The following is a 20,350-nucleotide window of genomic DNA, read 5'->3' as shown; positions in this document are numbered from 1 at the left end:
TAACTCAGGACCCGCACTGGTAGCGAAGTTAAACCACTATTACACGGCAATGTGATACAGGCAAGAGCATTTCCCTTTGTTGCAGAAATAGAGGGCGTTGTATCTCTGTTTTGGTGGTGCTCAAGATACCAGTGGTCTATGAGGCCGTATAGGCCTTAATTCATACTTGATCTCACATACACGCCATGACCTCACATATATACCATTATACCCTCACATATATACCATTATACCCTCACATATATACCATTATACCCTCACATATATACCATTATACCCTCACATATATACCATTATACCCTCACATATATACCATTATACCCTCACATATATACCATTATACTCTCACATATACACCATTATACTCTCACATACACGCCATGACCTCACATATATACCATTATACTCTCACATATATACCATTATACTCTCACATATATACCATTATACTCTCACATATATACCATTATACTGAGGACCCCAAAAGGAGCAGAAGAGGGATTGCCTCCCTACGACAACAACAGACCCCCCCAGTACAGTCCGGCTATCATTCTTTGAAACTTTTAACTGTGGCTGCTTGCTTGGCTTCTAGGTTCTCTTTAGTTTTTTTATGGTCACTTTCTTACCCCCAATAATCGCTTTTTAAAATCTTTACACTGGTTAGAGGGAAATTATACTGACTGAATGATGTTTTACCCTCATTTTTTTCTCTCTCCATGTAGTTCTAATAGTCTGTTCTGGCAATTACCAACATTTGCATTTGCCTATAGGAATGGTGTGAAATAATTTTGTGGAACATGTGAAAAAATTACTACTGACTTTGTGAAAAGTTGTGTCAAATAAAACTACAGCTTTGGAAAAAGTTAAAAGACCAGTGTACCTTTTTTATAAAAAAAAAAGTTGAAGGACAATTTTGTTACCATTCTGTTCCTCAATAAATGTCCTTTTCAACCTTTTTAAAAAGGATAGAAAAAGGTGCAGTGACTTTTTCCAGAGGTGTATATTACTGGTCTGTATTGTTTAATTATAGCACAAAATACAATACGAGCGCTACTCAAATCTGTTCCTCTTTTCATGTTAGTTCTTACAATCAATAACAATTTCCAAAAAGCAAAGTGCTGTGCATTTGTCATGTTGGGGTTAAAGCCATCACTTGCTTTTACTGCAACTGGTTGGTTGGCTGTATTACAGACCTGTACCTTTTGAACAAAAAAACTGGTTTGGACCCTGGCAGTTCAAGCACGTCTTCTTTTTTAGCAACAGTGTGAAAACAAACAATGCTAAGTCTGAGCTAGCTAGTGAAAACAGAGTGGGAATCTCACACTTTTAGCTTATTTTGTCTACAAAAGCAAAACATTTGTCATGAATTTTTGAAAACATCGCTTTAATTTTTTTTGACAGAATCTTATACAAGCCATACTGAGCCATTTTTGGGATCCTACCATGACAGCATTGTGTTAAGACTGCTGAATTCTTCCAATGATTTGCTTGACCCAACACATTGCACACTATGGATGCCTCCACAAACTTAATGACAATGGCAGAATTAGCATGTAGCTTAGCATTTATACTACTGTGCATTCAAAATGCACAGTGGAAATCGCTCATCTCATGAGTCTCTGTCTTACTTGGACCATGCGCTGCCTGTACCTGGAAACAGATAAATAGGGGAAAAAAGAAAATCCCATCCCAGTTGTTTGATCTAAACCAAGCCTTGCAAAAGTATTATACCTATATACTAATCAAAACAAAGCATGAAATAATGTCAAAATAGTAATAACTGTTAAGTGAACAACAGATTTGCCAAAAGAAAACTGGACAAAAAGCATATTACTTTACACACTGACAGGTGGCCCTGGTATAGATCAAACAACCATCCAAAATAATGATCCTACTGGATAAGTACTACAAAACAATATACCGAAAGGTGTGAATGCATTTGATAGTAAATAGAAAAGGTAGAATATTAACCCCCACATGTTTTTGCACATTTGTGGCACAGGAATACAGTGATCACAAAACAAAATGACAAGCTTCACAATATCCATGGCTTTTTGCTTGCTTTTCTACACAATGTACACCCATCTTCAATTCATGTGTTGTGCTCCACAAAGGAGTAAAAGCTTATATACATCAAGTCATTATTAATACACCTGTTCAAGCAAGTATTGTATCATTGTGTTTTGTAACTTAGACAAATTCAGTTTATTCAGGTTATACTGTTTTTGTAGCTTCTTTTTTTGTAAGTTCTTTTTATTTTTTTTGTTCTTTTTTTATTTATTTTTTTACAAAAATCTTCAGAAATGAAATTGGATTGACAGGTCAGCAAAAGGTAGTTTTTTTATATATATATTTAAAACCTTACAAAAATGACATCTGAAAATGATCTTTTCCATGTGTTATACCTTTTTTCCATAACATTTGTGGATGCATCTGGCATAGTTCGGGAAATAGAACAGAGAGAAAAGTTGATGGTAAGGTAGATAGAAGAGATAGCATACACACGACAAAGGACAGTTATTAATATCAAACACATAGCATAGAAGACAATGATACATATCAAAAATCTGTGGGGGTAAAAACCACCAAACCGTCACTGTGCTAAAACAGTGATTATTGTGTTTCATCATGTCCTTAGAATAGATAAATTTAATTGGGCTATTTTACCTAAGTGCCACATCCCTTACAAGGGATAAAATAATTTAACGGCAACTAGTGTATACCAGACAGGGATTTCTTTTAGTTATTATGTAGTTCAATTCAGAATAAAAACTCCTAAGAGGTTTTCTTTTGCTGTGTATCCAAATATTGCACCTGCTTCTGAAGTTTAACAAGGTTAAATGAAACAGAGGAAAATGAGATATTGACCTTAGTGGGAAGCAAAAAATATGACTACACCGAAGACAATTTCATTAAGTTGAGAATTGAGTTGGCAAAATGATAAAGGAAAAACTGAATAATTCATTTTAACACTGTTGCTCTTCATTTATGAAGCTTCTTGCTCTGAGGGGAAAGCACATTTCCTGTATTATACATACAGTTTCTGGTGGCCTTCACTTCCTTCACTCAGGAATATTGTGCAGACAACACCGACTGAGTGCAACCTGTTAATAATGAATAGAACATTCATATTCGGAACCCATCAAGAATCAAGTCAGACTTTTATTTTGTGGACAGACACACATTCTTGTCTAGAATAGTTTAATTGGAACCTCAAGTGCTCCTTAAAAGTACAATCCTATTCATTGCCATGGCCCATGATGTATACTCTGTAATTGTATTTCTATATAAACAGTTTGATTTAAGTTTGACAGCTGCTAGTTTGTCACACAGTATTTATCGTCATTGAGGCCAAGTACCTTTCAGATACACCACTTCCTCGAAAAGACGCTGCAAATATGAATAGGTTGTAGCTAAGAGCTAGCCACTTTCTCTAAGCCTTACACTGCATAGTGGACTTGTACACTAGCAGGTAAAAAAGTCAGACAATGTAATATTCATATAAAACTTAATCCACAAGTTTATATGTCAAAGAAAGGTAACTCTTACTAGGAAACTCTAGACTTAGAAACAAAAGATAAATAAAAAGAACAAGGGGTTCAACACCTATGTCCCAATTTTATCTCAAAATTTCATATAATAGATCTTCTTCTGAACTGGTTTTTCCTATCCAATTCCTCAACAAGGTTTCCCAGCCAACCAAAATCACCATCCGATGTCTCGTCCAATTAAAAAACTCTGCTAACTGACATCCTTAACAATCCAACGACTTATTACATAACGATGTCACTATCAATCATATTCATCCATTTCTTTTGTCATTTATCTTTCCACATAGAACACTCCAGACTAAAGCACCTGTCCTGACTCATGTAAAAAAAACGAGGTGGGATTGCAATGTGGTATCCACGACTTTAATCTCAAATTAAAACAGGAACCAGTCTCTAAACTCATCTGGGTTTATTGGCCATTCTCTGAGGTGTATCCACGTTTCAACAGTCACTTCATGAAGTATTGCTATGAACAAGCTCCCAAGATCTAAAACATTGTATCTTTCAACAAATCATTGGAGTTTTATTTCCTCCTCCTTCTGCACCTAAACTCCCAAGCGTGTAAGAGGTTTGAGAGAATTTGTGCCAATTAAGCAACCACAAGAATCACCTTTTTAAAACAAAGGTTGAGCTATGTCTGCAAGTCAGGGAGATTCCACCACCTTGAAGACGATGTCTGTAACACCAGGATTCCACCTCAAAATGTTGGGGGCCCAGTTGAGTGAAGCCAGATAAGGAGAGAATCGACAATCCGGGAAGACAGTGTAGTTCTCGGGGGAAAAAATAAGCCATTCCCAGAAATGACAAAGAACTGATTTCTTCTTTTAAGAAAGCTGGGGCCAGACAAAATATTGCTTAAAAAAAAAAAACAAGCACACAATACTAAACAAAAATTAACACCCCAATTCTGTCGCCTCCGTTATATAGAAACAGGGTGACTTGAGGACAGCGACGAGTCAGTAGCGGCGAAACGAGAAGGACATCCATTGCACTAAAGACGATTGCATTAACATTTGTATCACGTGTTAAAACGACTGGTCGTTTTAATTAAGAGCGTTGTCTTTCATTTATATATTTTTTGTCTTTTTTTGTTTTTGGAGTCATTGATTGATTGTGTTTTTCATACAGGTTAGTTTGGTAGGCACACTAACAGGCACTGCATGCGATGGAAGGTCGAATGGTTATGGGGGCGGGGGGTGCGTGTTGCAGTATTGCACCAGGATAGGTTGGGGAAAGGAAGGGGCGGAGGAAGGAGTGGTGTGGTTCATATCTGTCCGGGGAGGGACTGGGATATGGAGCAAAGGGTGGGTTGGGGGGAATCATGTCCAGCAGGATGGGTTGGGGGGGAGGGGGGGGGGGGGGGCGAACGTGGTGTGGTTTCATTTCTGTCCAGAGAGGGACTGGGATATGGAGCGAGGGGGGATCATGTCCAGCAGGTACTCCCTCTGGCGGTCAGCCAGACTGGACCCCTTGTGGCCCCCGACGTTGCCTGGGTTCAGGTAGGCGATGTTTACCCCTGGAGAGAAGGAGTAGAGAGAGAGATGGGAGTTAATGGAAGTCGTACACTGACAGAGGTTGGTGGACTCAAAGTACGAAGCGTTTTTTTTGTCTTACATCCAATTTCCACTTTGATCAACGCCACTAATGCATCTGTTATTTAAACTAACAAAAAACTGTCCAATCTGTGCTGGCTTTCTGTTGCTTTGGTAAGAAAACAAACAAACCTGAAACTACCTTGATTTATGGCCTCATATCTACTACCTGAGTGAGGTGTGCCCCTATTGCTCCAAAACAATAAAACTAAACAAATACAATAATCAAAAAACTATTGATATGATTATAATAAAATAGTGTCATGGCTTCTACAGTCCTATTATTATTATTATTTTTATCTCAGCATAGCCACTGAGCAGAGGTGAGTTTCTCTCAAGATGGAGGCATTCCCTATGGGCAAAAAACCTTCCCTATGAAATACTTACTTATGAGCAAGCTAGCCAGTCACGGTTTGAATCGCCTGACACACAGTTCTAAAATTGAACTTTCATGTCACAGCTCATCCCGTCAATGTATTTCAACAGGGTCAATTACAGCTTCCCGAAAGCAGTCAAGCTGATATGGGTCAAAGTTATAGGTATATAATGGGTTCAGGGTGCGATTACCATTCTCACTTCCCAAACCTAACCCTGTGACCCCTCCCCACCCGGCCACTCACCAGGGATGCTGTAGAGCTGGCGCCTGTTGTCATGCTGCTGCTGCTGCTGTGCCCGGCTGTGCCCGCTGGTGCCCGCCTGGCCACAGCGCTTGCCCGTCATGCCCATGAGGCTGCTGGCCACGGAGAGCTGGGAGGCCTGGGCGAAGTTAGACAGGACGCCTCGGGCGGAGCCACTCAGGCTGCGCTGGAGGGAGGCCTGGGACTGGGTCACCTGGGGCTGAGGGGTCTGGCAAGCGAGCGCACGCACGCACACACACACACACACACATCTCTACATTTATATCTCCTCCAGGCGTAATGACACGTGTGAGTGTGGGAACAGTATGGGACATTGTGAGATTCAGCGTCTGGATGGAGGCCATCAGAAGGCAGTAGGTCCTTGCGATGGCTCACCTGTCTGTGTGTGTGGTGTCGGCTCATGGTCTCAGCCTTGCTCACACTGGGGGACGTCTGGGCAGAGCTGGTGGCGAGAGCAGCCTGGAGCTGGATTCTTTGCTCAATTTCCTGCACCAAAAAGCGTTGGGTCGAGTCAGTGAGGTACTCATTTATCATACAGTAGTGACCCATCTTATATAGAGCAAGCAGTTTCAATTCAACAGAGAGCGAAAAAAAATCTGGTGCATTCACAGACGGCAAATGACACAAGCCGAAAACCTTTCATTTTTCAGCCAATTCATTTACTGGACTGCTATCATAAATGGTATAACAAACAAACAATTGTTGATTAACTGGTAAACGATTTTTAAGCACTGACTGCCAGTCATCAAAAGTGTAAGACATACATTGGTACAGTTATATCAAATCAACCCCAAAGCGTCACTCATTACCACAGCAACAACCCCAAAAACTGACCTGCTCCTGCTGCAGGGCTTTGACGAAGGCGTTCTTCAGTCTATTGGTGTGCTCGGCCTTCAAGGCCTTCTTCTGATTGGATGTCATGCAGAGTTCGCACAGAATGCGCCCGCCCTTCTCCTGCTTCCAGTGGGGTGTGAAGTCGGTCTTACACTGGGCGCACATGAAGGGCTCCATAGAGGAGAAGGGCAAGCGCAGTTTCCCTACAGACATAAACACAGGAGCTCATGAACCTTCAGAATATGAGGCCCAATCTGAGTAAATGAGGTGACAACTGGAGTATCAGGTAGAAAGAGGACCGCCAACCATCGTGGAACCAGCATTGTCAGCATAACAGCACAGACGCTACGCAAACTCCCCCAGAGAAGCATTATCAAAAATGCACTGTTCCTCTTACCCTGGCTGTCAATGACACTCTGCACCACCTCCTCCAGCCCCACCATGTAGATGAACTCGCTGTTGGCCGCCGACGGCAGGAAGTGGAGGAGGGGTGCTGGCGGTTTGGGCGGGGGGATCTCCAGCAGGGTCTTCTCCAGCTGCTTGCGAAGGGCCAGCTTGGCGGCCGCCTGACTGCTGGCCGTGTCGGCCATGGACGCCGCCACCCCTCCGGGGCTGTGCAGGGAGGAGGGGCTGACCGCACCCACCCCCGTTACTCCCGCGGCGCCGCCCGCCGCCTGCATGTGGGCCAGGTTCATGTACATGGCGGAGGAGGAGGACGAGGAGGAGGAACGCTGGGAGGCCCCCACCTGCTGGTTGGAGGACTGGAATTACATACAGAGAACCAGACACTTGATTTAGAGCAGGGGTGTTCAACCCTGGTACTCCAGGGTTGTTTCTAAGTCTTTGTTTTAGATGTTTCCCTGCTCCAACACACTTGATTCAAATGAATGTGTCGTTATGAAGCTCTGTGGAAGCCTGATAACGACACATTCATTTGAATCAGGTGTGTTGGAGCAGAGAAACAACCTAAACATACAGGACAGCGGACCCTGAGGACCAGGATTGAATACCCCTGATTTAGACGGTCCATGGAAGCCTTAAGTGAATTAAAATGTCAATATAGTATTCACTTAGTGCACAATAACATTCATATTGTTCCAACTGATTTCGTTTTTCAAATACAACACATTACCCTCATAAAGCACAGATAGCATCAAACCGAGAAAACAAGTTTGCTACTATCCAGGAGGAGAAAACACCGTATCAACAGGCGAGGATGGGAAAACCCCCTAAAGATGCCTTGGCAAAGCGACTGGACTTGCCTGCTGGTAGGTCACAGCGCTGTTGGCGCTGCCCGTCGGGGTACGCATGCCACCCTGCTTCTGCATCAGTCTCTGGCCCTGCAGCTGGCCGGGGTTGGGTGCTATGACCCTCTGTGACATCATCATCTGGGACATGGAGCTGTTGGAGGCAGACCTGATGACAGAGTGACCCTGAGCAGGACGAGAAGAGGGGTGAGGAGGAACAAAGATGATTCTTTTTATGGGATCAGTTCAGTTTCTGCCATAGAGGTCTTGAAAAGATGCAGTTTTCTCCACCCCCAAACAAACCTACAGGCTAACTAAATAAATAATTTGATCTACATAAAATATGCACACCCATCCAATTATTTTAGGGGGTCGTAGTTCCTCTCCCAGCCACTAGATGCCACCGTATCACCAGCAACAAGACTTGCAAAATCCAGGAGCTATTTGTAATGCATTGTGTTCCTCTGACCCAGGCATGTGACAACATGAATATACCCAGTAACTGATAGTGAATTAACAGCATGTGTGAATGACGATCCGAGTTGTAAAATGACCAATGGCCATCTAGAATCGGTTATACTTCTATGTTTGGTTATCTTCTTGAGTGATCTGGTCCTTCTTAACTGGCAGAACAGAAACAAAATAGGTGGAGCCCTGCCAAGTGTACTCATGTGGCTAGCGAGCACACACAGTAGCTAGAGAGCCAACTGGGCCCAGAGCTGTCCTTGTGGCAGACCCACCTGTGCCAAGCGGAGGTTCTGTGGCTCCGGGGTGTGGAGACCTGGTCGGGCAGACATCTTGTTCATGCTCTGAGCACCGTGGACAGAAGCTCCGCTCTGAATGGCCGAGGCTGTGTTCTGGACCACAGGGACCTGGGGGTGGGTCAAAGGTTAGAGGTCAAGGTGCAAAGGTTTAAGAGGGGGGGGGGGGGGGGGGGGGTCACAGAATAATTCCAATATTACAATCATTGGGTTTGGTAATGTCAAAAAAACTTTAATCAGTTTAATGTGTAGTGGATACTAGGCTATCAATGGTAGAGAATAGCTGATGTTGCCTGGGGAATTTTGAGTCCTTTATGAAAGTGACTGGAGTTGGTTCGTTTCAATTAGGTTAGAATATGGTGAGTTGGTACAATGAACCCAATGCAAGGGTGAGTGGATGAGACGCGATGGATGAATGAATGAATGAGTGTCCTAGATAAATGGATGAGTTTAGATTACAGAAAGAAACCGCAAAAGGGTATGAAGTGCGACAATAGGATGAGTGTAAGGAAATGAGGATTAGTGCGTAAAGATGGATGAAGCCTTAGGATAGTATAAACATGGATGGATGGATATATAGCTTGGTGTATGGACGGATGGATGGAGATATAGCTTGGTGTATGGATGGATGGATGTATATATAGCTTGGTGTATGTATAAATAGATGGATGGATATATAGCTTGGTGTATGAATGGATGGATGGATAGCTTGGTGTATATAGGGTTAGGGTTAGTATGTACCCTTAGTATAGTTAGTCCACATATTTAAATTTTAGGTATATGTTTATTGTATGCACCTTCCTGCCAAAGCAAATTCCTTGTCTGTGCAAACTTTCATGGCGAATAAATCCCTTTCTGATTCTGATATATGATGGATGGATATATAGCTTGGTGTATGAATGGATGGATGAACAGACCTTCTGGACAAGGTTCTCCTTCTGTAACTGGCTCTGCCTCAGCTTCTTCAGCAGCACCAGTCTGGCCTCCTCCAACCTCAGCTCCTCTCTCAGAGACCGGATCATCTTCTGCCTCTCCTCGCCGCTCTTACCCTACCACACACACACACACACACACACATTAATATCCTGGACCTGCATGCACAGACACCTGTGCATCTCCCACAAACCACACAAGTGTACAGTGCGCACACAGTGTCTGCAGTATGAGGACACACTTACGCCAAAGCCCTGATATATGTGAAAAGTCCGGATGACGGTGCGTCGTTTCGAAAAATCGTTTGCTTGTGGCCGTGTTTCCAGCTGTGAGCCAATCAGCTTGGTCTCACCCAAGTTAATGTACTCATATTTCAATGTTTCAGTTGCTCAGGTGAAGCTACATCACCAAAAAGAGCTAGCCAGTAGCCTTGCTTATGATGTTAAAATGTTTCAAAACGCGTAAAAGTGTAGCCAGACCTACTGGTTATCCTACACGTATAGGCTAAACTCAAATATTACCATCAAATGAAATGTAAGGTGAGTGGGGTCATGTCATTCAGGAAATCCCGAAACTACCATCATTAGTTTTTCCTTCATCCACATTGCTCTGGGTAGTAGAAGCGAGTGGTAAGGAAGCAGAAGGGTCAACGTCAAAGTCCCCGCAGACGTCCTTATTGGTGTCTGCGTGGCTTCGCGCTGCGCTCACTTGCATAAAGTTGAGTTTCCTCAACTTTTTCCCTGCGCCACGAGCTTGCTCCGCACTGCAAGCAATCCCAGCATGCTTAGCACTGCGAATTGCTCGCGTCCATATAGGTCGCCAGGCAACCCGCGTTCAGTGTGGCCTTGGGTGTTATCCATCTACATACAATGTTGACCATATCTTCATAATTCAAGTCACGCGCACACACACACACACACACACACACCTTGAACATCTCTAGGTTGGCCGTCCTCAGTCGCTCCTCCCCTCTGCTCGGCCCTCTGGGGCTGGACGCCTCGTTGTCCGACAGGACGATGACATCAGGGGATGGGGTGAGGCGTTCTCTGTCCGTGTCACTAGGGGTTACACGCACAGTAGGAAATGTATACAATTATAACTCTGTATAGCTCAGTCAATAAAAAAAATTGTACCTAAAAATACCTTGGCCTTTTTTCTTTTACCCAAGCACCCTGAGCACAAACTCTCTGACCCAGACCCCTCTCCCTTCTCTTTCCCCCTCCACTCACCCTCTTTTGGCGCTCATATCCACCGGTTCCTCCCCCATGTTCTCCTTCCCACTCTTTCCCAACATGGTGTGGTGGGACACGCCCGCCGCCGGGCCCCTCAAGGTCCCGTTAGTCCTCTCGTCGTAGGCCCCGCCCCCCAGCCCCGACGAGCTGTGGTGGTGACCCTTGACCTCGGCCATGCCGGCCGTGGCGGCGGCGTTGAGCCCCACCAATCCGGCGGCCTCGAAGCCGGCCAGGTCCTTGCGTTTCAGGTAGGCCAGCATCTTGAGGCGCTCCATGGCCTGGTGGCCCTCCATCTTGATGCGCTTGGACAGCAGCTCGTCGCGCTCTGCGGCGGGCCCCGGGCCGTGGGACGAAGACGAGGAGGAGGAGTCCAGGCCGCGCTTCAGCAGGCTCAGGCGCACCGCCTCCTCATTCAGCCTCTCCATGACTGGACTAGAGGGAGGGAGGGAGGGAACGGGGGGTGACAAAGGAGAGTAGAAAGGGAGGAATGAGATGCGTGCGAGAGAGAGATCGAGCGATGGGGAGGTCGGATTTTGGTTGATGGAGGAGAGGTCGAGGGAAGAGAAAGACGGGTAAACACTTAGTTGAAATATCAGACCGTTCCAAGTCTTCCTCTCTTCTTTGTTCAACTGATATCAAACCATCCCTTTTGGCATCACCCCCCCACACACACACACAGATGTCAAACACCCACTCAATCCCCTCACGGTTCACCTTTCCTACGGCAGAGCGACAGCGAAAAAGAGTCTGTCGTGGTTTTCTTCAGCGGTGAGGCGAACGGGATGACAAGTCTACTGCTCCGCGCTCACACCCCCACCATATTGTTTGCTTTGCCACCTCAGACAGCGCTAACAGTTAGCTGTCATCGCCCCTGTCCGGTATCCTCACTCTCACAGGAGTCTGACAAGACACCAAGGCTCGTCCCCGGCACTTTCTTCATTCCCTCGACCACTCGTCTTAGGTTTCAAAAGGGAGAATTGTGCCAACAAGCCTCCCTCCGGTCTCACATCCAATGAAGGAGGTTGAGACACAGAGGTACGATGGCTTTAGGATGGCTAAAGTCGTTAGTATTTGTATGATTCGTATTTGTATGATTCATAATGTTTCGGTCAGGAAAGTGTATACGGCAAACTGTCATTGTTTTTTTTTCAACAACAAAAAATTAAGACTGCTCAAAGTGCCACTCCCTACCGGAGGGATGCATTGCCCTGCCATGACAACAATAAAGACAGGAAACAGGACGTTGGCGTGCCTGGCACATGTAAAGCAGAGCGAAACTGAAGCAGATAAGGGCTGGGGAGGAAGAATGCGTTTGTATGTGTGCATTCACGTGTGTGTGTGTGCGTGTGCGGGGAGTCCAATTAGCAACCATTAAAACCATACTGTGTTCATATTCTGTATAGTATAGAGATGTGATGTCATCACCAGTCAACAGTCTTATTGGATATTCTCCAATTACCATCAAACCCACAGAACAGGATCTGAAGAGTCCTTTAAAATGGCTGGCAAAGTATGGAATGAACAACACACAGTTCCCTGACCTCTTCCCCCTATACAAGTTGCATGAGAGGGTAATGTGATATGTACCTAGGACAGAACATGCTTGAGGGCTTGATGCATGTATGCTTATGGATATATACTGTATCGCTAGTGTGTGTGTGAGCAGCTTACTGCAGTGTGATACAGGCTCAGACACATGATGACTTAAACAGGCACACACATGTGCAACCGTAGGGTGAGCGGGTTCATGTGTTCTATACAGCCACAGCATCAAACCCTGCATTGGTTAACTGCCTGTATCACAGTGTGTGAGTATATGTGTGCGCGTTTCAATCCGACTGCATTAGACACACTTGGTTGAATCATCGGGTTGAGAGGGTTGGTTGAGGATGCAGCGGGAGAAGCAGCATAGGTTGCACCGCAGGGAGCTAGTTTGCCCTGCAACTTGGGCCAATGATACGCATTAAGACTAGGAAGAGTGATGGGGATTGGCTAGGATGGAGTAGTGGGGGGTGGGAGGGCTGGGGTGGCAAGGGACTAGGATGGTGGACTGGTTATAATTAGAGCACAATGCCTCGTTAGGTGGAGATAGTAGCACTCTTGTACACTCACGCTGTGCACATACTGTACATGCACACGCACACACACAAAAGCGGTATATCCAGGAGACACTCACGACAACGACATACAGCGCATTCACACACGCTAATGTGGACAACCTTACACACATACTGTACTGTGTGCCTGTTCTTACTCACGCAGCCACACCCCCCCCCCCCCCCCCCCCCCCACACACACACACACACACACAGACAATACTGTACTGTGTGCCTGTTCATACTTACGCAGCCACACACACAAACTGCATGCTTTTTAGTACAGCTCTGTGATTTACAGTACACTATCCGTAGTAGTCATGAGTCATGGAAGTTACCATTTCCTTTGTAGGGGCATACTGTACAACAGAAAAGGCCTATATATGCCAAAGCTTTGACTCGAACCACCCACCTAGGGGAAGAGAGAGCAAGAGAGACTACCAAGCCAATCAGTTGAGTGTATGTGTGTGTGCGTGTGTGTCTTTAGCTCCAGCCCAGCACCTCTTGACCACCCCCCATCCTCATTCCTTCTTACATAATATGATGACTGTAGCCCTGCAACACACACCAGACTCTCTCTCTCTGTGTCCCTACCCCATGTATACCCAACTCTTATACGTGTGCTGCGGCCACATACATCCACTCACACGTGTATATGCAGTGTGCACACGTCGGCAGTACTTTTATACTCACACGCACGCACACGCACGCACGCACACACACACACACCTCTGGGCCTGCAGCCAGACAACACAAGAGTCAGACGCCTCCGTACCGCGAGAAGAGGAGGAGGGAGAAGAAAGAGGTGCTAAGATGGAGGGGATGGTAAACGAGAGAGCTGATCAGCATAAGCAACGACACACACACACACACACGATAGCGCGCGCACACACACCGATACAAATATTCCCCCGAGCTACACACACCTATTCTCTTCAACACAGAGTTCAGCTACCTCTGGTGTGATTTTACCACCCGTTAAACAAATAAATCACAAAGGAATTCTTTTTTTTTTTTTTTTGCTTTTCCTATGACCAGGTCCTTGGATAAAACACCCACACACACTCAACACAAAAAAAGAAAAAAGGTGTAGATTCATATGACATCAAGGTAAAAGACAGCCGTGAGATGGAATATCCTTGGGGCAGTATTGGATATGAAGACTATACATTGCAGACGGGTACAGTTCTAGGGAAGGTAAAGATTTGTACAGTACAATCTTCAGCCACGCACAGCCTTGCACAAAAGACACGTGCGTGTGCAGGCGCGCACGCCACAGCACATCCGTACATTTGTCCATGCGTACGAGCGTGCAAAACGCCCAAGCACACACACGAGAGACCATGCCAACATAAGGCTCCTTTGTTCCTTTTCCCTCAACCCCCACTCCTCCTCCTCCATTTTACTACAGTTGTGCGATGCCAACAAAGCCCCCGTATAAACACTCACTCCCCCTCCCCCTCCTGACTCCACTTCCCTCCACCCATCCCTCCAAAAACACAGGAGGGGAGCAAAAAGAGAAACTTTTTTTGTGGAGGGGGGGGGGGGGGGGAGGGGGGGGGGAGTGGGGGTAGTAAAAGTATGCTGCGTAGTTGCATTTTCAGGACCCCTGAGGGACAAAGTGACGAATATGGGCTTTTGTTGCTGAATTGTTAGCAATACAAGTCCGTCTCCGGGGCTTTGATTTCTAAAGGGGATAACAGTATGGGAATACTGTACGTGCTTGGGTTGTGAGTCTGCGTTTGTAGCGGTGTGGGTGTGGAACTGCGGTAATGAGGAAATATTACATTTAGGCATGTCACTTCTACGGCTGTAGGCTTACCGGATCGCCCGTTATATGGAGCAAAATCCCGAACAGCTTGTGAGACTGAACCAAAGCCAATGCGATTGTAAGCGTTCCCTGTCTGTCCATGAGACCACCCTGCAAAACGCACCGCCGCATTACTGAGCCACTGGAATACGCCATCTTCTAACACATCTCACCCTGTCAATAGGGAAAACCATGGTTGTGTGCAGTGACATCAAATAGGAGGTTCTGACTAGCAGTAACCAGCTGGAAGATCTCCACATCATGCTGCCTGACAGGGCCGTAACATGCAACTTGAGGTTGGGGAGATAAACTGTGAGTCAGAGTTCCCAAGCTTTTAGGTACTGCGTAAGACTATGACGAAATGAGTTCTCCCCTAGAAGGAGCAGCAAGCTAAATGAAATTAGCAGCTAACCGCGATGAATACGGAAGGAGGTTTATAGCTTGCGCCCTGAGCGGGTTAGGAGGTGACACCCAGGCCCGGTCAATTCATAACACACAGGAGCATCCTTCGCTCCTACCCCGCCGAAGGAGTTGGCGAGTTGGACACGTTCACAGCTATTCTGGACAAAGCTAAGACATGCAGCTCAGATAGCCTCCAGCTCAGTTTCACACTCGTTGCCAGCTGTGAATACTCAAGTAGCATGTGATACAGGCACTGACATATGCTCTTGAATGAAATCATTCAAGACACAATGATGACCAATGTTGAAAGAATTAGGACTGATGGCTTGTTCTAAAGGGTGCACTGACCATGTGTGTTCCCAAAGGTGTGCTCCAAGGTTCTGGAAAACAACGGTTTTTGTCTCAACAGCACCACACCACAATAGGTTCACACAAAATGAGCTTTCAATATAACCCAAAGGGTATAGTTTTTTTAATTTACATAAAAACCTGGCCTCCAATCACCACATTCGCATTCATCGTCAAGATGGTTCCTCCAGTGTAGGAATTATCTGTACACCAAAGATTCAACAAAGAGAATCCTCTTCCTAATTCAACCCAATAATCGGAGGAAGCACACTGTGTGGATGTGAGGACACAACAGAATCATTAGCACGGCCTCAAGTCTCTCCCTATCTCATTAGCCGTAGCCCGAGGAAGACCGTATTGATTTGGAGGAAAGCGAAAAACACGAGGACATCATGTTGATGGCACCAGGAGCTGCAGTCTCCAACCAATAGCCTTTCATCACCATCAACCCACACGAGTGCATGCATGGACACACACACACACACACTACTGAGTGGGTACAGAGAGTTCCTGACATTAATGAGAATGATCAGGAAACAGTGGCCATGGTAACCAAGTGGTAAGTGCTGGTCGTCTTAAACATGTGAAAACCTTTGAAAGATCCAAATCTGGGAAGTTCTTATTAAGCCAGCGTTTACACCGATCCGCAGTCTAACACCAACAGCCATAAGTCTGGCGCCGGGCCCGCAGAAATACAAGACACACACACATTTAGGAGGTATCAAATAATGTGATCTCCACATAGCCTATACTACATGCAAACACTAACACAGACACCCATCCTCCTGCGCCCCACCCCACGTAACAATAGTTAGACGCGCAGGTCTTCATCACACAACACTTATCACCCGGTTGCCAAGGCAACCGTGGCCTGTCTATTTATAGACCGCACCACTAATCAATTTAATTTCTGCGGTTGCCTAAGGGAGGGAGGGAGAAGGTGCAGGGGACAAAGGGAGCAAAAGGAGGAGATGGAAAGATGTCAGAGGGAGGGAGGCACGGGGTCATGCTGCGTAGAGGAGAGAAAAGGTTTTGTCTTTGACCGTGGGGGTTCAGGTGCTACTGTACACGACGCAACAAAGACGGCAGACTACGGTGAGGACTGACAGACGTCAGCCATCGCTCAGCTGGAGCGTGAATGGACACTGAGGAATGAGCAGTGGGACGGCTGTCCGACCGGGCCACCTTGTCCATTACTATTCCATTCACAGCATCGTGTTTTGATCGATGCCCATATATTAACAAGCCCAAAACGATCATTGATCAGTAAATCAACCCCCCCCGCCCCCCCCCAAAAAAGAAAAACATGTCCCAGAGATGTTCTGGGGTTGTAAAACCGTTTCCTTTCGAAGACAACCAAACACTTCCACAGACAGAAAGGGAATGTCAAACACAACATTGTGACATTCACCACTACAGAAGAGGGGCAGTGTCTCAAGCTTGCCCCCACCTGTCCCTTTAAGAGCAGGAGAGTCCCCCATTCTCTCTCTCTCCCTGTCTCCCTCTCTCCCCCCATGGTGCCAAGCAGAGTCCTAAAGCGCCAGCCAGTCTGAGCCGGTTTGTAACCTCAGGATATGGAATTATCTCTTAATGTGTAGCCCTTCATGACATCACACAGAGAGAGAGAGAGAGAGAGAGAGAGAGAGAGAGAGAGAGAGAGAGAGAGAGAGAGAGAGAGAGAGAGACAGAGAGACAGAGAGACAGAGAGACAGAGAGACAGAGAGACAGAGAGACAGAGAGAGAGAGAGAGAGAGAGAGAGAGAGAGAGAGAGAGAGAGAGAGAGAGATGGCTGTGGGGTGGTCGGTCACTAACAAAGTTGGAGGAGTGGTACACTGTAAAGTGGAACCGCTACTTGCTTGGTACCAAAATGGTGGAGAAACAAACACGTGTACCATGTGACCTGCATTCATCCTCTCAACTAAAGACAAAAAATAAATAAAAGACATCACTATCTTTGCAAATGCACCTGTGCACAACCAAACGCCACTTTCATAACCTTGAGGTCTGTCGCCTGTGCAACAACAAGCCTCTTGTCAACAGAACATATGCCAGAGGCCTAAAGTCAGATCAATACTCTAATGTATCTGTTTCTTTGCTCCACATTTCTCACCTGCTCTCATTTACCTATAGTGAAGGAAAGGACTGGTGTAGGCAGCCTCGCAGAACTCTCACAGCTGGGCTACAGTTGGTGGTACCTTAAGCTCATGAAAAGCTTGGAAGCTTAAGACCTACGTGTGTTCCCAATGTCACCCACAGAGGTACCAACAAGGTTCCGGGACCCTCAGGTCACACGTTACGCATTCTACCAGTTACTCAGTTCATGATGTACGACCACATGCCTGCCTGTGTGCATGCAAGCTCTCATGTCAGTGTGGCACAGTGTTGAACTCCACTGACCAGCAGGATAGTCCAGTCAGGTTCAGGTGTACTGTACTACATTTTCAAAACGTGTGTTTTGAGTGAAAGAATTTGGCACTTTTGAAGGGACTGTAATGGAACTAACTGGGTAAAACCAGTGACCCTTCTCTAGGAAATACCTTTAGAAATCCACAGTGTGCTTAACATGTCTGTGTAATACAATACACAGATGAAGAAGGACGATCTTACACAAGGCTTCTTTAAAAGGTGAATCATTTTTCTTTATCAAGCTCGGCTCGCTGTCTCGTAACCTGAAAGGACGAAGAGGTAGAAGACTGTAACAATGGATGATGGGCTATACTGACAGACAGTCAGTGTCAGGATCAACAAGCCACAACCACCTTTAACGAGTGCACCTTATACAGTGGCATCTTTACTTCTAGCAACAGTCACAAAAGCACCGGGCTGTAGAGGACACACTCACTTTCACCTGGCAAGGTCAATAACACAGTGGCCTTAAAAGGGAAAAGTAAGTAGAAAGGAGAGCTCAAACAAAGGCAAAGATGCTATTTTGGGTTGCACATGCACCAAATACAATGAACATCGCTTAAGACAACACATGAGAGTTGTTGTCAGTGAGCAATTTAAGAGCAAAGGCTGATGTACAAATGCACAGACCCTGATGCTTTTAGGTGAAACAACTACCAATCTTGTGACACTGTTATACACTGATATCACTGACAATAAAAAGCAGTGGGAAGTTGCTTGTATGTACGTTTTTAGGGTAAGGGAACTGCTTATTCGACTTTGAAATGTAGTGGAGGCTTTATCGTACAATTATGATTGGTTCTATGCTAGTTCCTACATGAAATGTAATTGTTCACCAAAAAAGTGAAATCCACCACTGTGAAAGATAGACCTCTGTGAAAACGTGACACAGGTCAAGTTCATAGACCCATATGCATTGGGCTATGTCTTGACAATTATGGGTTGAAAACATATATTTTAATTTTATTGTATGCTTCCAAGTGACAGAATTGGAATTGGTAATTGTAATGCTCATGAAAATAGCAGCATTAGGAAATTATGTAAAATGCTAACTTGAAACAACGTGACTATATAATTTTACAAAATTATAAAATAACATAATAAACCCCAAAACATTTTCAACTGAAAGGGATGTAAGTGACCCTTAAGAGTCATTAAAGTCATGCATTCACTAATATATGCAACACCAGTTGTCATCGAAAACCAGGGTGGCCATTTGCATGCATACGAAACAAGTTGAGAGGGTGAACACGTCTTCACTTACGTAAATGGCTGATGCATTTTGAATTCATTTTATTGTATGACATCTGCACACACAACACTTCGTGTCGCCTCCTTCCACTGCTCACCCCGAAATAACAGCGAGTTTCAGAAACTCGATTGTAAACATGAAAATTGTGCAGACACATTTTTTAACAATTAAATGTATGACCGCATTTTGGTATGAACACCGACACCACGAAGACGTAGCTATTTTCCGACCAATCTCCAGGGTTAACCCCAAGGGACTCGAGATTAAACAATAAAGCGGATTCCTTTCTGTATCAATATGATCCGCGCGCGCAATATAATTTATTGCTATATCGTAAACAACTTTGGAACGTGGCAACATCAACTGCTTCTTTGTATATTCTGTAGAATAACACATGTTTATTGTCTAATTTTGGAACTAAAAATATAACGGTGGCAAGGAACAGCTACTGTATCAAATAGGTATACTCAGTAGTGTACCGTTATTTCAGTATCATCTCATCCTGCATTGCCACTTCGCAAGGGTTCAGTATTTTGATACTATATTGCATACATAATCTAAATCGGGCATTGAGGTTTTTAGTTCAACTTCAGTTCAGATAGGCCGCGGCTCAATCCTCGGTCTCACCTGACTCGCCTTCACCCCGCAGGTTCCACTGGCTTCGGGTTTGGCTTTGGGATCCTGGGGCGCAGCAGTAACTCCTTACAACCAGTCAGTCCCCAGCACCGGCAAGCAATACAAAAGCGCTGATTGGGTCTCGACAAGCTCTCATGCTCCCAGTCCGTAAGCAGACAGACAAATTATTGGTCCGTGGTTGTGTCGTTGACGCGCCTCCACTGAAGGTGTGAGTTGTTGTCTAGGAGGGAGGGGAGAAAAAGCGGCGAGTATATGAACCAGAAAGAGATGCCCATCGTTGTCGACAATGCAATTCTAATGCCATTTGAATGGGCCCATAAAAGCATCCTCCTATCTTACAATAACTTACAACTCATCAGTTTTTATGTTTGTACTTGCGACAAACTTTTTTAATAATATATTTATTTATGAGTTTATTTTGTTAATTATGTATCATTTATAAACATATCTAATGGAACACCATTCATTAATTTACCTTTTATTCAAACACCCTATTGGTGCGTAAGCAAAGTATTGGACTAAACAAAATATTTGATTTAAAACAAAAATGTGCCTTATCAGTTTTAATGAGGTGTCCACCTAGACCAAATTACATGTCAATGTCAAACACT

At 45.1% G+C, this 20,350-nt stretch overlaps 1 protein-coding gene across 1 annotated transcript; it reads right to left on the bottom strand.

Moving 5' to 3' along the window:
- Positions 1-1,367: 1,367 nt before the first annotated feature.
- Positions 1,368-19,840, bottom strand: LOC136944533 (transcriptional repressor p66-beta-like). Its single transcript, XM_067238332.1, has 11 exons — positions 19,731-19,840; positions 10,786-11,220; positions 10,485-10,614; positions 9,541-9,672; positions 8,603-8,734; positions 7,878-8,048; positions 7,013-7,376; positions 6,616-6,818; positions 6,157-6,267; positions 5,764-5,989; positions 1,368-5,067 (listed from the first exon to the last, which is right to left on the bottom strand). Exons 2-11 carry the CDS (start codon positions 11,211-11,213, stop codon positions 4,931-4,933), a joined length of 2,034 nt encoding a protein of 677 aa, XP_067094433.1. The 5' UTR covers positions 11,214-11,220; positions 19,731-19,840; the 3' UTR covers positions 1,368-4,930.
- Positions 19,841-20,350: the final 510 nt, after the last annotated feature.

Source organism: Osmerus mordax, chromosome 6 (assembly GCF_038355195.1).
Source record: "Osmerus mordax isolate fOsmMor3 chromosome 6, fOsmMor3.pri, whole genome shotgun sequence".
Taxonomy (NCBI): Eukaryota; Metazoa; Chordata; class Actinopteri; order Osmeriformes; family Osmeridae; genus Osmerus; species Osmerus mordax.
Note: the sequence above shows the minus strand (reverse complement) of the source record. Positions and strands in the feature narration are given on the sequence as shown.